This window comes from Grammomys surdaster, unplaced genomic scaffold (assembly GCF_004785775.1).
Source record: "Grammomys surdaster isolate TR1022 unplaced genomic scaffold, NIH_TR_1.0 126013, whole genome shotgun sequence".
NCBI classification, from domain to species: Eukaryota; Metazoa; Chordata; class Mammalia; order Rodentia; family Muridae; genus Grammomys; species Grammomys surdaster.
Genome location: NW_021620828.1, coordinates 1,671,430 through 1,691,818, shown reverse-complemented (window position 1 = coordinate 1,691,818; position 20,389 = coordinate 1,671,430). Strand labels below are relative to the sequence as shown.

At 42.1% G+C, this 20,389-nt stretch overlaps 1 protein-coding gene and 1 non-coding gene across 5 annotated transcripts in view; both read right to left on the bottom strand.

The window, feature by feature from the left end:
• Ano2 (anoctamin 2) overlaps window positions 1–20,389 on the bottom strand; it is a 341,107-nt gene that overhangs the window by 131,268 nt on the left and 189,450 nt on the right. For 2 of the 4 annotated variants that reach the window (XM_028754440.1, XM_028754442.1), the window contains 2 exons: window positions 17,648–17,659; window positions 17,316–17,426 (listed from right to left, as the gene is read on the bottom strand). In XM_028754440.1, the coding sequence (XP_028610273.1) occupies window positions 17,316–17,426; window positions 17,648–17,659 (123 nt within the window). The remainder of the gene's footprint in view (window positions 1–17,315; window positions 17,427–17,647; window positions 17,660–20,389) is intronic. The other 2 variants (XM_028754441.1, XM_028754443.1) reach the window with 1 other exon arrangement.
• Window positions 13,632–13,735, bottom strand: LOC114610073. Its single transcript, XR_003709634.1, has one exon. It is a non-coding gene; the product is annotated as a U6 spliceosomal RNA (small nuclear RNA).

Here is a 20,389-nt window from a genome sequence, read left to right as displayed (position 1 = left end):
CTCCCTGTCTCTGTCTATTTCTCTGTCTCTGGTTCCATTTCTCCTTGTATCTCCCTTCTCCCTCCCTCCCTTCCTCTCTCCCTCCCTTCCCCCACAGTACACATTGAAACCTTAGCATCAAGATGGCAGTACAAAGATGTAAGTCCTTCAGGAAGTGATTAGCTTATGAGGACAAACCTTTGGATAATGCAGTACTCCCATAAATGAGAGTGGAGGAGTTCTTGGGTGCTCCTTTGCCCTCTGCCTTCCAGTATGTGAGGAAACAGTAACAGAGCACTATATAGGAAGCAGAAAGCAGGCCTTTAGACATGATATCTGCTGGCAGGTTGACCTTGGACTTTCCAGCCTCTGTGACTGGTGAGCAACAGATTCCTGTTGCTTATAGATTACCCAGTGTAAATTATCTCACTATCACAACAGAAACAGCCATAGGCATGGTGAGCTACAGAGCTCTAAAGACCACGAATTGGCAGCAGAGCAAAGCTCCCATTGCCCACGGTGCTTGCCTAGCTTACGACAGTCCTTTAGTTGGCTACTTCCCATCATTCTCTCATTGCTTCACTAATCTACTGGAGTTTTTATCTTCAAGTAAATCATGTACTCGAATCATTGACTTGGTGTCTACATCAGGAAGATTCGAAAACAAAGTAGGAACCTTTTGTAGTTTTTCTTAGTTTCCTATTCTCCATGAAAGAGAAGAAACACAAAGTCCACCCAGTGGTAGAGCTGTGGAGGCTTAAAGCTGAGTTCCTTCTTGACAGCTAGTGCAAGCCTGAGCAAGCCTTTGTGCTGGATGGAGAGATGCCTCCTCCAACCTTCTCAACAATGGGCAGTGGTTGACAGACAATTGGTTTTAAGCCTCTGCCTTCCCATCCATGAAAAGGCAGTCCTATCTGTTTTCTCTGAATGCTTCTTTTGACCCTTGGGTCCAAGGAACCAGAGTGAAAACACCTTTTGACTCCAGAGGGAACTTTTCACCCAGTACTTTTGAGCTCCTGGCACATCGAGGAAGAGAGAACAAGAGAACTTGAAGAGTTTGTGTTTCCAGTGAATTCTGGGGGAATGAAATAATGATCTTGGCCCCAATAGCAAAAGACAAAATCTAATTTACATGTTCCAGGCCGTATATGGAAAAATCATTTAAACTGAAACAAGAAAAGTCCAAACTGCAAGTCAATAGTGGCTAACATCACACATCCCAGTGGTATGTGCTGGCCTCTCTTACCAGCTACACTGCTCCAGCATCCCCTGGAATTGAGCATCTTTGGCCTTCTGTTTTCTGAGGAGCTATGAGTGCCAAGTCTCAAGTACCATCCCAAGGGTGCCTCATCTCAGCTCACAGGGTATATTTACCCACAGCTTCTCTCCAACCATTGTCTCATTTCATGAACTTTCCATCCTTCGCTAACTTCTCCTCATAGCCCAGGCCTTGGAGCTGTCCTTATTTGTAACTTCTTAATTTAGACACAACTCCGTAGAAATGTATACAATGAGCAGAGTAGAAGGTCTTATTTTAGCCAGAACTGCTGAGACTGAGAATGGGCTGTCAGATGAAGAGGGCCAGAGTCTCAAAGCTGATGGCCTGGGCCACCGGAGGAGTCTCTGCTCCGAATGAATAATTGACTTGCTCCATGCAGGGAGATGTTTATGGACACATTCTATGCTTCTTTGGCATCATTCTCTATGAAACCCAAGCCACCCTGGAGATTGTAAGTAAAGTGATGCCCTAAAGATTAAAAAAGATGGACATGACCAGAAACCCCTCAGGGCCTTCACACATGCACACGTGTGCACACAAATGCATACATGTTTGCAAAAATGCACACACGCACATGCACAAAGGGGGGGCATTAAAGACAACAAGAAAAACGCTAGCACAGACCCACTTGAAGACCTAAGAGACAAGTCGGTGCAAGACCCCAAGAGCAGGTGGAAAAGAAGCCAGCCATCTGGCACTTTCCCACCTCACCATTTGTTGCAGACTATTGCCACCTCCGAATAAATTCCCATGGCTTTGAAATTCAGTGTTTATATTTATACGCTTTTCTACTCTTGGCTGTGTGCTTCGCTCTTAAATCTCTATTAAACATAGAAAGTTCTTTGTGCAGCTCTTCCAAGACTGTCTCACTTCACCATGCCTGTAACGTCTCAGTGACTTTTATGCATTACCTCTAGGTTAAAAGTTGGATTTACTCAGTAGTTAAGTGCAAACAACTTCATAAGTATTTATGTCCTAACAACTTAATAGTCATTGGGGGAAATAGACATAAATAGACATAAATACTATTTTATTTCATCCTTAATTATTGACTTATAGCATGTGTGCACCTGTTGGCTATTCCCTAAGTTCTCCAACCCTGGAACCAAATGGGATACAGCCTGTGCTTCTTGGTCTATTGCGGAGCTTGGGAACACCCTATGCTGTGACTTCCGATCATTTGGCTTTACTAAAACATAATCCCATTGAGACATAGTGTACTATGTAACACTCAGTTGTGTGGTATCTGTCAAGGATAGTGCCTCCCTCAAAGGTGTTCTAAAACCAGTATCATTTCTGTGACGTCACTGTGCACCATGGGTTACATTGGAGTATAGTTTAAGAACTGTGGTTTGTGGAATCATTTATCCAAGGCTTCCTCATGTAAGTGTATGTGTATACACATATGTGTTTTACTGTCAAATATAAAGTCAATCATAAAAATGTTTAAGTGTGGGGATAGTAAAACTAAAGGGATAATTATGGCTACTTCTAGTTGACAAATATTAAGAGGATATGAGTTCTAGGGATATTTTGTTTTATTTTAATCGTCAAATTTTTTTCTAGGGAAAAATAGTCTTACAACTTATTTATTTTAATATAAGAAATAGTTACAAAGGACAATTTCAATTAAAACTACCTATGACATGTGGTCCAGTCTGGCATGGACCAGAATTGAGCAGGTCTCCTTCACTCCATTCCAGTCACCAATGACCCCTCCTCTGCCTCTCTCTCTGAAGCTTTTTCCTACCTAAACACCACATGTGTCCCTGCCCACAGCAGCACAGGAAGACAGCATCACCCACTCTGAACACCTACAGCCACTCCCCCCACCATGACAGCTAGCCCTGTCCAGTCTAACCATCACATGCAATTTTACCCAGAAACATAGACTGCAATGGATGTGAGCACGCTCATGGATACTTATGCATGCATTCATGAGCACACACACACACACACACACACACGCACACACTCACATATTCACACACACACATTCACATATTCACACACACATTCACATATTCACACACACACTCACACATACACACACACACACACCTGCATGGAGCCTCTCCTTTGTCCTGGGTGCCCTGTCCAACCATTCTAACACCAAAAGCCCTGCCTGACAGACCCTAACCTTACTCCCTTCAGCCAGCTCAAGTTTTCCTCAGTCTTCTCAGTCTACTCTCCACCTCCAGCTTCCATCCAGGTAGACTAGAAACATATATTAAAAGACACAACCAATAAGCCAACTCAAGAGTCCCAGATCTTATAGACCAAAACAACAACAAAACCCCCAATCAATATGAAAAACCAAGTCAATATGTCTCCCTCCCCACAAAAATAAATCATCAGTCCTATAGTAATGATCTCCAGGCAAGACAACTTAGACAAAATTCAAGACTAAGAATTCAAACAAAAAAATTACAGATGTGTTCAAAGAATGCAAGGAACCTAGAAATGACACCAACAAACACTTGAATGAGCCAAGAGTACACAGAAATAAGCTAACACCCCAAGCCACAAGCAGTTCAATATACAAAAATAGAAATTAATAAAGAGATAGAAATATTGAAGAAACTTTAAAGTGAAATGAAGACAGAAATTAAAATTTTAACTAGTCAAATAAAAAGTTCCATGGATAATCTCATCAATAAAATGGATCAGAGGTTAGACAGAATATCTGGGCTTAAATATAAGATAGAGGAACTGGATCATTCACACAAAGAAGACGACGCATTTTTAAAAAGACAAGCATGCTGAAACAAAAATCAGTGAATTAATCTCATTCACAATAGTCACGCAAAACAATAAAAACCTGTGATAACATGAAACTCAAGAAGAAGAAGGAAGACCAAAGTGTGGGTACTTTGGTCCTTTTTAGAAGGAGTATCATAAGATTCAACCAGAGCTCCAAGGGTCTAAACCTCCAGCCTGAGAACGCAAAGGGAAGGACTCATGGCTCCACCTGTATAGGTAATTGAGGGTGGCCTTGTCAGGCATCAGTGGAAGTGGAGGGCCATGGTCCCCGAAAGTTTGGATTCACTAGTGTTGGGGAATTTGAGAGCAGGGAGATGGGATTGGAAGGATGTTTGGAGCACATCCTCATAAAAATAGGAGGAGGGGGTATGGAATAAGGGGTTTTGAGGAGAATGAGAGAGGAGATAACATTGAAAGGTAAATACGTAAAATATCCAATAAAAAAAACAGATAATGGGTCTGGCAAAAAAAAAGATAATTTACTTATTTCATATTATTTTCAAAAGTTTCTAGGAGATGCTAATTGGCTAAGATCTTATTTTAAGCTCTCCACAAAAGAATTTAAGTCTCTGTTTAATATTCTCAAGAGACCTGTAAATCCTAATTTCCCTCAACAATTAATTGACAAAAGAGGAATAGTTTTACAAAAAGTCAAAGAAGTTGACTTTATTATTAATCAATATATTATATAGACTGATTAGTTGCTGGCTGTTCTATAACAGTTCTTTGATAAAAGAGATTAATATAGATTCATATTTCTTTAAAGAGTGTCTTCATGACTCTCTGAGTGTAGAAGGAGCGGCTGCTGGTGCTTCTGCCCTGATTTTACAAGAACTCTGAAAATTTGGTTTTAAAAACAAAAGAGGGGGAACTGTACCCCCCCCAAGAAGGAGTCTCCAAAAACACGCTCCACTGTGCCTTGTTCACTTTTAACTCTCTAAAACTGAAAGCTCATGGCAAATCTGCTGCTGACTGCCTCTGGCATCGCTGAAACCAATGAAAACTATGCCACCAGACTTATACTACTCATACCTTCGATGGGCCATTGACAAGGACATCAAATAGCTAGAGATTGACATCACTAATCTGAAGAAATCTCTCATTCCCTTGTCTGAAGTGATCTCCAAAAATTGCAAAGGACTTTATTGAACTTGATTCACTCTTTTACAATAGAAAAGACTGTGTACAGCTCTTGACTGTGTACAGCCCTTAAAGAATGTTGCTTTTACATAGACAAGACAGGGATGGTTAAAGAGAGCATGAAAAAGGTCAGAGAAGGCCCTGAGAAAAGACAGAAAGAGAAAGAGAGAGAGAGAGAGAGAGAGAGAGAGAGAGAGAGAGAGAGAGAGAGAGAGAGAGAGAGAGAGAGGAAGAGGAAGAGGAAGAGAAAGATGAGAGCTTGTACAAGAATTGGTTTTCAGTCTCTCGATGGTTGTCAACCCTACTTCCTCCCATCTTGGGACCATTAATTGGGTTATTTTTGCTTATTTCTTTTGGTCCCTGGGCCTTAAATAGGCTGACTAACTTTGTGAAACAACAGATAGATAATTTGGTAGCAAAACCTATTCAGTTACATATGGAGGAGTCAGCTATGGAGGACCACGAGACTCAAGATGAGGTTGTTACTCTATCCAGGGTGTTCCCAAAACCCATCTCCACCCAACCTAAAAGAGGGGACTTCTGCCCCTAGACCAAGCAGAGAGGGGCCACCCAGAACCCCCTCTGACTGGTGATCTGAATTCTTGCTTAGGCTTCGAGGCTAAGCACTGCAAGGGAATATAAATAAAAGTTAAAAATATCTCTCTGGGTTCCTTGAGAGACAAGCCTGACTGCATAGGGGTTGACGTCAAAAGTATCTGCTCTCTAGGAAAAAGACATCAGGATGGGTATGGCCCTCATGCCTCACTGGACAACGACAGGAGGACCAGAGCCATTGCAAGGTCCCCTTCAATTATTGGAGGTCAGGCCTCTATCCCACCTTCAAAAGATTTGAATCACCATGGCCCTTCTATACTTAGAGAAGGGAGGAGATGTCAGGGGCAGTCCTGGTTATACACTGAAGGCCTAAAATCAGCCATAGGCCTAAAATCAGCAATAGGCCTGACATACATGCATGCTAACACAAAGTCTTGGGTCTCTGTGAAAAAACACTGAAACAGATGGCTATAAGCTATTGAAAACAGGCAGCTTTTGTGGAAATTTACCAGCCTGAGTAGTCATAGACCTTGTAAATAGGTAGCCTTGGCAGATAATACCAACTTAGATAAGGACAAGTGAATCATAGGCAGAGTCATAGTGACCTGTCTGTCCCCTGAACCTTCACCCAGCCAATACCCTGTTCTGAAAGATATCTGTACTCCTCCTGAACACCTACACTCTGGTGTCTTCCCCTACCCCACATCCTGCCTTTTTGTGTTTATAACCCCTGTGTGAATAAGTAAAAATTACAATTTGATTTCATAAAATAAATTTTAAAAAAAGAAATAAAAAACCAACAACAACAAAACCAAAACAAAAAAGAACTGTGATAAACGTAACAAAAGAGATGAAAGATGTCCTCAGCAAGAGTCAAGACACAGAATGAAAAAATAAAGGAAGGCAGCAGAAGATGGAAAGACACCACAGATCAGAAAAGTAATATTGTGAAAATAGTCATCCTACCAGATGCAATCCACAAATGCAATACCTTCTTCCCAAGGAAGATTCCACCAATTCTTTATAGACATAGAAAAAAATCTTAAAATAATATGGAAACACAAAGAAACAAAGGTAGACAAAGCAATCTTGGATACTCTATACCAAGTGAGGTATTACCATACCTGAGTCCAGGTTATACATGGAGTCACAGTACTAAAAGCAGTAGTGTTCTGCCACCAAACAGACACATAGCAAGGAAAGGAAAAGAAATCCTAGGTATAAATCTACATAATTCCAGCTTCACTTGCAAAAAAAGAACATCTTTAACAAATGAAGCTGAGAAGCCTGGATATCAACATGTAGAAGGAAAAAAGTAGATCTACCCCCTTACAGTTATAAAACTCAACTCCAAATGGAACCAAATGCAAAATATCAGCCCCAGTCCCCTGACGCTGCTGGAGAAGGTGAGGACCACATTTTCACAGGCAGGCATCCGTACAGATTCTGCATAAGACCCTCACAGCACAAGAAATAGGGCCAGCAATCAACATATGGGATCTCATGAAACCAAAATGCTTCCCTACAGCAGAGAAAACTGTTAATTGAGGGAAGAGGCTGCCAAGAGGACGGGAGAAAATATTTGCCAGCTATACATCTGATAGACAGTAACTAGAATATACAAAGGACTCAAAAAACTAAACTCCAAGAAAACAAACAACCCAATTAAAAAAAAAATGGGCTGTGGAACTGAATAGAGCCTTCTCCAAAGCAGAGATACAAATGGTTAGGAAACATTTTTCAAAGCTTTCAATATCTGAAGTCATCACAGAAATGTAGAGTAAAACTAGTCTCAAGATTCTATCTCATTCAAGTCAGAATGACCATCAGAATACAAGTGATAAAACATGTGGGTATGTTATACAGATAAAACATCTGTATGTGGGTAAAGGATAACCCCTATACACTGCTGATGGGAGCACACACTGATGGAGTTGAACATGGAAGTTGCTTCAAAGAAACAGAACTACCATACAACCCAACCTTACCACTCCTTTGTATGTACCCAACGGAATTTATATCCTACAGGTACACTTGCTATCCATGTTCATTGCAGTCCTACTTACAATAAATAGGAAATGAAATAAACCTAAATATCCATCAACTGATGGATGGATAATGAAAGTATGGGGCACACACAATGGAATTATATTCAGCTATAAATAAAAATAAAATTTACAGGTGAATGGATGGAACTGAATGAGATTACAATGAGTAAGTTAAACTAGGCCCCTAAAGACCAACACCGCATGCTCTCTCAAATATGTAGATCCTAGCAGCAACTCTTTAGCTTTGTGTGTTTCACTTAGATTATCTATGGAAGCCAAGAAACTAGAACAAGGCATTGGGGAGATTTTCTTTAAGGGACTGGGTGTCACATAGGTAAAATTAGGGTAGATTGGGGAGATTCTGGTTGTGGAAAAGTTCAAACAGGAAGGGAGTCGGGGTATGGGGAGATGAAGACAAGGGCAGGAGACAATCAATCTAAATAAATAAGCTATGAAAAAGGCACTTGGAAACCAATCTGGTTACCTAAGTTTTAAAGAGTTTGGAGGCAAACACCCCATAAGACTATAATAATGCTGATTCCCTAAACAAAAACATAGCAACCGATAAGAAACACCCCCATAATAACTGTTGGCCAGCAATGCCCCAGAATACCACAAAACAACACAGGCTCTTGTCATTCCACCATCACCACTAGTTGATATTGTGAGAGTAAAAATTAAAAACAACTTGACAAAGACCACCGGACGGCTTGCTGAGCTTGCTGAGAATAGCCATAATAAAAATATCAAGCCCCTCTAGGGACAAGGTGACTAAAAATGTAGAAAAAAACCAAAGACATATCTTGACCAGTCTAAACATGCCCAAGTGAGTAATGGGCCACCTGGTGTTTATCCTAGAAGGTCTGAGGTTTCATGGTCAAAAATAGTGGGCCATCCAACCTGTCAAAATGATTGCTTACGCAAAGTGCTGATGTTTGAAATATCCAATTATATGCAACCGCGCCAGAATTTCCCGCTTTCCCCTTCCCCCCTTACACTGTTCCCTACAAAAGCCCCAAACTTTCTGGGATCTTGGTCGATTCTCTCCCCTGCATGGGATGAGTTTCAATCCGAGGGCCCTCGTTAGTAAACTGCCTTTTGCCATTTGCATCAAGTCAGTCTCTCGTGTCTCCTTGGGTGCACACTGATCGGGACTTGAGTTGGGGGTCCTCTTCGTGGGTCCTTACAATATGACCTTATTACTGAAACCACCACACACCATGGATGCAAGATACAGAGAAATCAAGCTGAAACTAAGCTGAGAACTGTGCACTGCTGCCTAGCCTGTAGAGTGCCTGCACTATTCAGACTGCTGGGAGAGTAAGGGACCAGATTGCTTACCCAGCTGTGAACATTCAGAACTACAATACTGTGGTGGTTTGAATATGCTTGGCCCAGGCAGTGGCACTATTAGGAGGTGTGGCCTTGTTGGAGTGAGTGTAGCCTTGTTAGAGAAAGTGTGTCACTGTGGGTGTGGGCAATGAAACCCTCCTCCTAACCACATGGGTGTCAATCTTCTCCTAGTGGCCTTCAGATGAAGATGTAGCACTCTGAGCTCCTCCTGCACCATGCCTGCCTAGATACTGCCATGCTCCAGCCTTGATGATACTGGACTGAACCTCAGAACCTGCAAGCCAGCCCCAATTAAATGTTGTCCTTATAAGAGTTGCATTGGTCATGGCGTCTGTTCACAGCAGTAAAACCAAAGCTAAGAAAACACCAACTTTCCAGGCAAGATGTGCCCACTGCTGCATCAATGGCATGGCTATAGTGGAGGTAACCAATGACTCTCTAATTATCTAAGGACCATTCTACAAGAGGCAACCCATGCTGACTACTATAAACCTGATAAAATTCTCCTGACTGCAAAGTTTGAGCCACCAGAGAGGGAATCAATTATGGCTCTTTGGATGAACTGACATAGAATAAAAATTGCCTTGTAAATATCTGTATGTATATGCACAAAGAAAGGCTATTCTTAAACTTACGAGCCTCACCACCAGTGCATAGGTCAGAGCAGAAAGAATGTAAGAGCCAGAAGACAGGGAGAGGATTGTAAGATGTCATCTTCCAAGTATGGCACTGCCATGGCAATCATAAACACACAATGGTGTTCACTGGCACTGGGCCTGAATGAACTGGACCTACCCAATAATCAACTATGGATGGGAAGGCACTCATGAGCACTACCACTTACTACTGAACTATGCCAACTACAGATTCTGGAAAATGGGGAGGCACAGTATCTATGTATGTAAGTAACCACTGGTGTTTCCTCCAAGCTCTAAGAGGTAGTTTCAAACCTAGGGTCACATCAAAGGCCCTACTAAACTCTGTAGGACACAAAACAAAAGACACAAATATAGGAAAGAGATTTGTATGGAAGAAGTGGGGCTGATGGGGTGACAGGGGTAAGGGAGGAGGTAAACCGAAATGCATTATAAACACGTATGAAATGTCAAAGAACAAATTTATTACTAAAAATAATATTTTACTTATAGCAACATCAAAATGGAATTGAATTTTCTGTTCAGAAAGTATCAGTCTCAAGCTTCCATGAAGGGGATGTGCTTTCTGAAAGAGCCAGCCAGGAACTGTGGGGACCCCATGGATGCATGCCTCTCCTCACTCACAGATTTATACCAGCATGTTCTTTTTCCAGATCATTCCTTTCTTTCTCATTTCCTACCACAGAAAATCTCAAGGGGTGACCGTCAGTCGGAATCACGTGTTGCCCTTTTCAAAACCAAACCCATCTCATCACCTACCCGGCCCACATTCTATTTCCCTTACCATTTCACACTGAGTAAGAGAATAACTCTTTGATAGCTAGGCTCTGTGGCTTGCAGACTCCCTGCCAAAGACTACATCTCCCAGCCTTCTTCTTACCTGATGTGGAGCCCACCAATGACTAAAAGGGGTGAAGAATTCCGTTCTAAGTTCAGATCCAGGAAAGATACATACACACACACACACATGCACGCATGCACGCACGCACGTATGCACACGCACACACACACATTTTATAATCAAACAGGACTGACCACCCTCATTCAGTTCCTCTATTCCATCTATCACTCTGTGTCTTTGTGCAGCCATATCTTTTGGCTAGAAATTCTCCGTGGGAATGGGTCTAGAGGTACAAAGTGGAAGCTGCACTCCATGAGAGATGACAGAGGAGAGTCACAGAATGAGAAAGTGTGAGAAAGAAGAGCCAGGGCCAAAATCATTCATTTAAAAATGAGTAGAAATGAGAAACAACAGTAAGTGGTATATAAAATCGCCAGGGTGCAGCCTTTAGTAACAGTTCTATTGTGTAAGCTCCATGTCAGCCTGGTATTAACACTGTTGCCTTCTCCTAACCAACTATGAAGAATCTCAAAAGGATAATTGCCCTAGGGTCATAACACTTGAGAGCTTAGCCCCTGAGCTGAGGGATAGGTCTGAGAAACATAGATACTGATCCTACGTCAAATGTCCTTCAGGCTAGTGGCCCTCATCCTTCAGCGCGTAAGGCCAGGAAGATGAGAGCTACGGTTCAGAAATCCCTCCATACTGAAAGTCCACAAGTTACTCAGATCTGAAAGATGAGGAAAGACAATAGGTGCAGGCAGGAAGGAAAAGATCGCACAGACAGATCCAGCCACAGGCTTCATTCTCTCTTTGACAGTCTTTGGCAAACTGAGTCTCCTTCTAAGCACTAATGTTCAATTGTGCAGAGGCCAATGAGAAACCTTCTTAATCCACAAGAAGAAACTCAAAGTTTTACTCTGTTTTGACCCTCACATAGTTATTAACTTTTCAGAACAGGGCTCAGGGGAACTTTGAGCTGTAGAACATTCAACAATCAAGAGCCTGCATGGAAATCTGGATGCATACCACCTTGGCCCACAGTAGGAGAGTCAGACAGGGCCCTCCACCCTGTTTCCCATGCCTCCTCTGACTGCACACTCTAACAGTCATTCAGCTTCTGGGTACTGTTGTCCCAGCCTTGTTGAAGGCTGTACACTTTTGAATAATTTATTCCACATGTTTATTTGTTGGTGCTGCCAGAGGCACATGTCGTAAATGTTTCAATGCCTTAACTTTTGATGAGCTTTCTTTAGAAATAACTGTCCCCAGGGTGGTACATGGAACAATAAATTAACACTCATCTATCCATGTACCTCCTCCTGGCCCAGGTCCTCTTAGTTTCAGTGTTCCTCATAAAATATTCATGGCCTAGGACAACACAGGTAGTCCCAGACAGGGCTGGGGGATGGGTCTCGCATCCACACTGAGTAAATATTTGGGTGACAAGTTTTAGGAGGTAACTCCTGCACCTAGTCAAATAGGATTTTGTCTTTAAAGTCCCCCCTCCCCATACTCACTCTCTCCTCCCTCTGTGTCACTTACACAAGATACTTAAATGTTCAATGGCGTAGGAATGGTCTGAATAAATGATTCTTTAATGTATCCATTCACAGTGTTAGTGGTGAGCATTCATGTGTTTTTACCAAATATTTAACTCTCTAGTTTCTAGCAATCTTTTACCTTGGCGCCCAGGCAGATCAACATACTGACTGGTCTTTCATATCAGTACTCTGAGATATGCTCTCAGATTCACCCTTCCTGTGATACCCAGCTCCCTCACCCCACCGCATGCATCTCTGTTCCCTGATGGAGGGTATTGCTTTCTAAAACCCACAAGCCCCAGAATGACCTCTTGACTGACTTTTGGTTATATTGTTCTAGTGGAGGTCTCAGCAGAAACTAGAACCTTGAGGGTTTTGAGGTATCTCTCCCCAATGCTCTATCTGCTTTAAACTGTGCCTTCAGAGGGGCTGCTCTCCCTGCAGGGTTCTAGTTCTCATTGGTTGGTCATGACTCCAGGTTCTGAGGTTACTACCACACTTTTTGGCCTCCCAGCAGGAAGTGGTAGGCACTTACAACTCTTGCTAATCTCTCCTTGCCTCAGTGTTCCCTATTTGCCTCAGCATCACTTCTCCTAACACCTCTATAATTAGTTCCTTGTGTTATGGTCCTCTCTACTGATTTATGTAGAATGAGCTTTGGTTTCAGACGATATTAGAATACAAAGTATATTTAAGAAAAGGATGTATAGGCTAGAATTAGAAGACCTTGGATGAACTCTCGTCCAATTTTAATGCCATGAAAGTTACATAATGGGTGATCTAACTTTTAAGGTGATGAGCTGATAAGAAACTGTATCATGGCACCATGAGCAAAGACAATCACCAACTCGCAGAAGGGCAGAGGCGCTAATGCCCAATTTGATAAAAGGGGCAAAGGAGACCCAATTAAAGGGCTGTACCGCATGGTGACAGTGTGGTCATCAGTCCAGGTTCTGACTTGGAGTGTGCTAACCTCTTGGTCGCACCATGTTGGCCCTCCTCAAAAAGGATATATATAGTGGACAGTTTATTACAAATGGACATGTCATTTCAAATGAGAGCCGTCATAATATGATGTTCATTGTTGTTGGTGAAATGTATAGTTTTTATTAATCAATGAATATATAGATAACAATGTACTTATAGATGAAAGATACTTATTTCTTCTAAGATCAAGGAAAAAAGAATTCCATTCTTCCTATTTTTATCCAACACCATATAGATCTGAGGAATAGATCTGACTGTCTAGATATAAATTCATTTCCTTTATAATAGGTTAATTGTTATGAGAATGTCAAAACAACTAAATAAGTAAAATATTCCTTTAATAGACAACAGAGTATTCATGTGCAAGAAATTCATTTGGATTCTCTATATCACATGCAAAAATTAACTCAAATGTTCATAAACCTGTTCATGTATAAAGGTTAGAAGTTTAAAATTCTTCATGACATTGAACTAGCCAATATTTTTTTAAATTTGGAACATTTTATGAATCTGTGTACCATCTTAGCACAAAGGCCATGCTAATCTTCTCTATATCATTCCAATTTTAAAATGTATCTTGCTGAAGTGAGCACTAGGCAATGATTTCTTACACAATGATACAAAAGTATAATTGACAAAAGACAACATAGGTAACTTGTGATTCCAATAGCAAAATTAATAAACTAAAGCATAGACACTTATAAACTACCTTATCTGTTATAGGACTACCATCCTGAATATGCAAAAAACACATAATTTTATAGAAAACCCAAGTAACATAATATTAAATAGGGGGAGGATTTAACCAGATGGTTTTCTAAAGAAGTCACAGAAATGACCAATCGCATAGAAGCAGACATTCTGAATCATTCTTCATTAAGGAAATGCAAATTAAGACAGAAGTGAAGTACCACTTCCTATCAGTATGGTGAACAAAGTTAAAGCACACATGGTAAGTGTATGATGTGGAAATGTCAGAGCCACTTACCACAGGTTGGAATATATAAAACAATGCATTCACCTTGGGAAATAACATCTTCAAAATATCAAACACAAACTTAACATCATTACCCAGTAATCCTGTCTTAGATATATACACACACATATGAAAGTATAAATGTGTAGCTAAATAAAAATCAGACACCAATGTTCAGAGCATGACTATTTATAATTAATTGGAAAAATGAAGACCACTCAAACATCTATTAACCAATGGATGGAAATAAACTGGACGAATGCCAAGCATAGGACACTATTTAGCAATAAAAGCAAATGAGATGCTGATATAAGCTATGATGTGGGTCACTTTCCCAAGTGAGAAGCTAAACACATGTTAAGTGATTCCATTTGCAGGAAACTCCAGAACAGCAAATCTCAAGACGCTGACAAAAACGTTAGTTATTTTCCACAGCTTGGCAACTGGGTAGAGGGATTTTTTTTTTTAAGTTTATTCAAGGTTTTGTTTTGTTTCGTGTTTCTTTGCTTTGCAGTGCTGAAAAGTGAACCTTAGAACTTGTCCATTTTAGACAAGCATTCCACTGCGCTCAATCCCCAGCTGGGTACAGGATTTCTAGTTGGAACAATAAAACTGCTTTGAAGACATATTGTGGGAAACGGATGCAGAAATCTATGGTGGTACTGAAAGCTACTGAACAGTATGGGTGAGTTTTAGGCTATGATTTGTTTTCTGGTATTTAAAGGCTAGGTCTCCTGCAGCTCAGGCTGACCTGGAGCCCACTAAACACTGGAGGAAGGTGACCTCCAACTCCTAATCCTCCTGCCTCTACCTCCCATATGCTCTGTGTCAGTAGGTCTAAGATCAAACCAGGGTAGTTTTTTATAGTACGAGAGTTAAATCTCAACTTTAAATGTACATGATATGTTCAAAATTATTAGAGGAAAAAAAAGCAGTGGGCCTTTGAGTTAGACAGAACCAATGGCTCCCCAACAAATAGCTGTGTGATCTTGGAAAGTTTCCCATGCCAATCTGAGCCTCAGTAAACAGTAGTGTTTTTAGCATTCCAGAAGAAGGTGGGTATGGACAAAAGATGGAGTCTCAGGGTAACTGTGAAGTGGGTATCCAGGTGAACCACTGGGGTAAGAGAAGGGTATCCCAGCCCAGCTAGACCTTGGTTCTTAACTCCAGTCTGCTACTCAGATGCCTGTCATAGCACCTCGTACTCCTAGATGCGCTAGTGCATGTTCTGCAGTGAGGACTGACCACAACGACTCTTTCCTCCAGACAAAATAGAGCATCCTTTCCATTGATATCAACGTAGCAACATGTCCACCATTACTAACACCCATCAATGGTTAGATTTATAGCAAAGGAAGAAGCATTTACAATATTACCAGAATTAAAAGAACATGAGGAGGAGCCTGACACTCAAGCACAGGCCATGTGTATCTCACATTGTGCACTGGGAAACTCATTTCCTCCCATTGCCCATAAGGCATTAGACGCCTTGAACTTTGCATTCTCAACAGGGTAGTGAAAAGAAATGCTGAATGCTACAACGTAAACATATGCATCATTCATAATGCATTCAGATGTTTCTTAATTATTCATAGTTCCCGAAAGTCATTTGACCTATCATGCATATATATTCAAGCAATATTTATATTAGAACCACAGCCCCACCGTACACAATTCCAGCTTATTGGCATTCCCGTCTATGGAATTAAAATTAAATGAGTCAGGGCTGGAAAGATGGCTCCGCAGTTAAGAGCACTTCCTGTTCTTCTACAGGAACCAAGTTTGATTCCCAACACTCACATCAGGCAATTCACAACCATCTATAATGCCAGCTCCCGGAGGATTAGACATCCCTGGCCTCTGAAGGCACACACACATCCACACATATTTGTAATTAAAATAATAAGAAATTGTTTTTAAAAATTAAAGGAGCCATTGGTTCAATAAAAGCTATATGTGATTTCCATAAAATTATCTATTGTATGTTGTTCTATGGTGAGAAAGAAATGTGCACTGAGTTTCGGAAGCTGACAGAATACGGAATAGATGCCTTGTGATGAAGGTGGTAGCGACAGTTGTCTTCTGAGACCAAATTCACTCTTCTCCAAATAATTGGTGTTGTTGGGCTTTCTTTTAATATAAAGGAGAGGGAACGACAGACCCCCTACCCCTTCTATTTAAGTCTTATTTTCTCTCTCTTTCTCTTTTAATGCTAGTATTCTGGGCTCAAAAACACCACATTCTTCTGTTTTGGTATTTGCATAAATTTGCATGTTAACATGAATGGTTGCAACTTAAAGACTATAAAATATAATGAAATTTGAATTTATGTCCAGAATGAAGAAAAGACACATTGAAAAACAACAGATTTTCACTCTTGTTGATTTTTCCCCCCAGAAATCAGATTTAGGAACGATATAAACACAGGATCTTGATTTAAAAGCAGGGTGGCACTCAGAAACAGGTACTGCCAAGGAGGACTCCCCCCACCCCGGACACACACACACACACTCATACACCAAGTGTATTTACAAATCACAGCACTTCCTTAAGTTTAGAAAGAGAACATGCTTAGCATTGCAATCTTCCTGTAGCCCACCCAGAAGAATGTAATGTGCGAACATCACGTAACTAACTCAAGCAAATGCAGGCATGCATTTGCTTCTGTGGGTCCTAAAGAACCATTTTCGGCTTTACCCTCTGATTTCCCCAGTGCGTTCAGGGAACAGTGTGGCATGGTGGTTAAATGCTGAGGCAAAGGTTAGAACTCCCAGCATAGCCACATTTATTGGCTGTGAGACTCATCAGCTCTCCTTTTCGTATCATTTACCAGCCCTGTAGACTTTTCATGAGAATAAATGTAAAGACAGCACACTTAGGCTGGTGGGGAACAAAGATCCAGGGAGGATGTAGGGTAGTGTAGTGCGGACTTAGGAAATGCTGTCCACAGGACAGCCTCGAGATGGGTTTTCTCTTTTCTGACATGCGCTCCCATTTTGTCCTCTCAGTACCACAAGGACCTCAGTGGATCTGGTTACCATGACAGCCTGTTCCCCAGGGACTCTGTCTACGGGAGGATTATAGATAGCAAGCACTCATTCCATCCTGTGCAAGGTCACTCTTTTCATCACTAAGGTTCCCAAATAGCACAACAGGCACTAAGAGCAGAAACGGCTCTGAGCAGCGCCTCTCACCTCGTCCTCCTCAGGTGAAGTCGCTTCCAGCTTCTGAACCGCCGTCGTCTTGCCACTCTCCTTTAACAGTTTCTCTCGTACCTTGGTTTCATACTCAGGCCGGGAATGTTCCTACACCAGAGAGTCAGTAAACAGTTAGTAAACAGGAAGAAGGGTGGCCTAGGCCCGTGAATCAGAACCGGTCACTACAAACACATCGAACTGGGTTTAGGAATGGACACTACCGGACATGAATTGCCACATGAGACAATTACAAGGAATCTATACCAGGGACACCATGTTGCAAGGAGAGATGAGACACGGGACACTTATTGTCACACTGAGATCCAAACCTGGGAACGTTCCTGGGATTGGCGCCGGTGTTGAAAAAGGAGAGAGAAGATGTTAACCAGAAAGCTGATACAACCAGAAGCTACATGTTTTGCAGAACAGTATAACAAAGGCAAGGGACCCTGTCCTTATGCCTCAAGTTCACCTACAAGGAACCCAGTCCCTGATCAAAAAAGGTTGTGCCCCACAGCTGGGAGTTTGACAAAGCAACAGTACTTCTCTGTGCCATGATTCTGCAGGCTAAAATGATAGCCAGGAACATCAAAGTCAAGATGGCCATGGGGGTGGGGGGTTATCTTAAAATACATTGTCTGGACCTGTCTGTGGCAACATAGATGAGGAATTCATTGGTGAACACAGCAGCATGCAAATACTCAAGAGATATCACTAAGCTCTTCTCCCAGTCCAGCCTGCAGTATCAATCACCAGGCACAGGAAAGAGCTCCCAGGGAATCAAGAGGCACATTATCAAATCAAAACGCTTCGGACACAGCTTACTCCAAAGGAGACTTAGTGGGCGGCAGGCCTCTCTGCTAGGCCCTCCCATAATGGCTAGCTCCAAGATGAATTCCGAAGGCATGAGGATTTTGTGATCTTGTCCACTTTCTGATGTTTCCTAAATACACATTCAGGAGCAGAGCATCGTGCTGTTTGGATGACACACACTTCTTTGTTACCACCCATATGTCAAAGACACTAGAGGCCAACTTGCTAGATACCTTGCTAGCCTCCAGTTTCCTAACAAACTGTGGCATTGGAGAAACTGCTCAAGTGATTAAGGAGTGTTGCTTCACGGTGGGCAATGCTATTTAAGTGATTTTTCAGGGCCTTCCCCATCACACAGTCTACAAAGGCACAGTAGACTCATCCCTTCCAGAAGTCCTTTAACTACTGCGATGAGTCTAGCCAAGTTCTTCTCCAAATTCCTACAATTGTATAGCTTATGTCATACATTTTGCCCTCTCCCTCTGGCTAGACCCACACAAGCATCATGTTCTCTTCTGAAGGACTGGCTGTCTTTCTTATATTCTTTTGTTTCTCACTGTGACTGGTACCATGCAGAGCACACGGAAGTCTCTAACTCTGTCTGAGGCTCACTTCCCACTCTCCAACACAGTGTTTCCCAAGGTGCACTCCAAGAGTTCCAGAATAATGTCTTCCAAGAAATCATCCTTCTGAGACTCTCCATCAGCACACTGAAAGTTCTAGAAAGAGCTCTGGTAAAGATACTTCTCGATATTCTTGAGCATTTCCCACAGAACAGCCCTGACAGCAACGATTAGGATTCTGGTGGAATGCTTTGGGCAATGAGGGCTGAAGTTTCCCACTATGGCCGCTGACATCCCTTGGCTTTGCTCCTTCATTACTCCAATGGAGGATCAGAATTAAAAGCTGCAGCAGCATCTGCTGAGTGCCGTAATGTGTATCCTAACCCTCGTCAAGTCCCAGGAGCTTTTCTCCTCATGTGTCCTGTAAAGGGACTAAGGGAAAGTCCTGGGCTCCCCCACACTGAGCAGCAGGATGACTCCAAGCCAGCTCTAGATTCACAATGGTTGTGGCTGTGACCCACCTCACCCCAATTCTAGTCACATTTTTCCACTTAGAAGTCCAGCCTTTTGGTACACAGAACCCAGTCGTCCTTTATTCAGCTGAGACAGATCACACAGGGATCTCCCTGTTTGCACCCAAGCCACCTGATGAAGTTATAGACTCCCTCAAAAGCTGAGAAAATGAGCTCATGGGCAGATGAGAATTGAACCCATCCAGCCATAGGCAGATCAACATAACAAGCCTTAAGAATAAACTCCATAGATGCAGATCTGATGCCAAATTCCACAAATATGCAGTCTTTCCAGAAGCTGTTTCCATCTGGAAGCCTCCTCCAAACTTGGCCTAAACAAAGGCTTCAAGCCAGACTCAAATGGGACTTGGGTGATCTGAGGTCAGTTAGGACAGAAGGACGGTACATTAGACCCAAAGGCATCCTTCAGTCCTTTGGTGTTCACACAAGGACTCCCCCCACCCCCACCCCCGACACACACACACACACACTGCTTCCCAGGAGATAGGGATAAGCAATTGGTTGAGTTTTGGTCTTCTTATTTTGGCGTGTGTGTGTGTGTGTGTGTGTGTGTATTGTTGTTGTTGCTGTTGCTGCTGTTGTTTTGTTTGTCCCTTACTGGCTCCTCATCCCTGGCTGCCTCCTCCAGTTACCAGGCCTATCTAGGCATCTTGCCATTTCTGATCTATACCCCTAGCTTCCAAAATCAGAGCCATGATTACTTATTTCTTCTTGAGGGTACCCTCATTCCCTCTTTGACATTCAAATTCATCAAGTCTTCAAACCCATAGGTTTTCTTTATAGAGATTCATTCAACAAAGTTCTTCAACATGGACCTAGCAAGCATCCCCATGCCTGGATCTCCTTTCCAGATACTGAGACTGAAGGTTGATCTTTTAGACAAGGGCTTGCCTTTCATGGTGCTTATCTATTAGTGAATTAAATATCAGGAAGTAATTAACAATACTAGGTACAGATAAGCAAGACAGAAAGAATAAAGCAAGTTGAATGGGACATCAGATAAGGTCAAGCTAAGGAAGGTAGCATCACACTGGGACCAGAAAAAAAGAAACAAAGGAAGGAAAGGAGGGAGAGAAAGGAAGGAATGGAGGGAGAGAGAAGGAGGGATGAAGGGAGACTAGAGGGAGAGGAGAGGAGAGGAGAGGAGAGGAGAGGAGAGGAG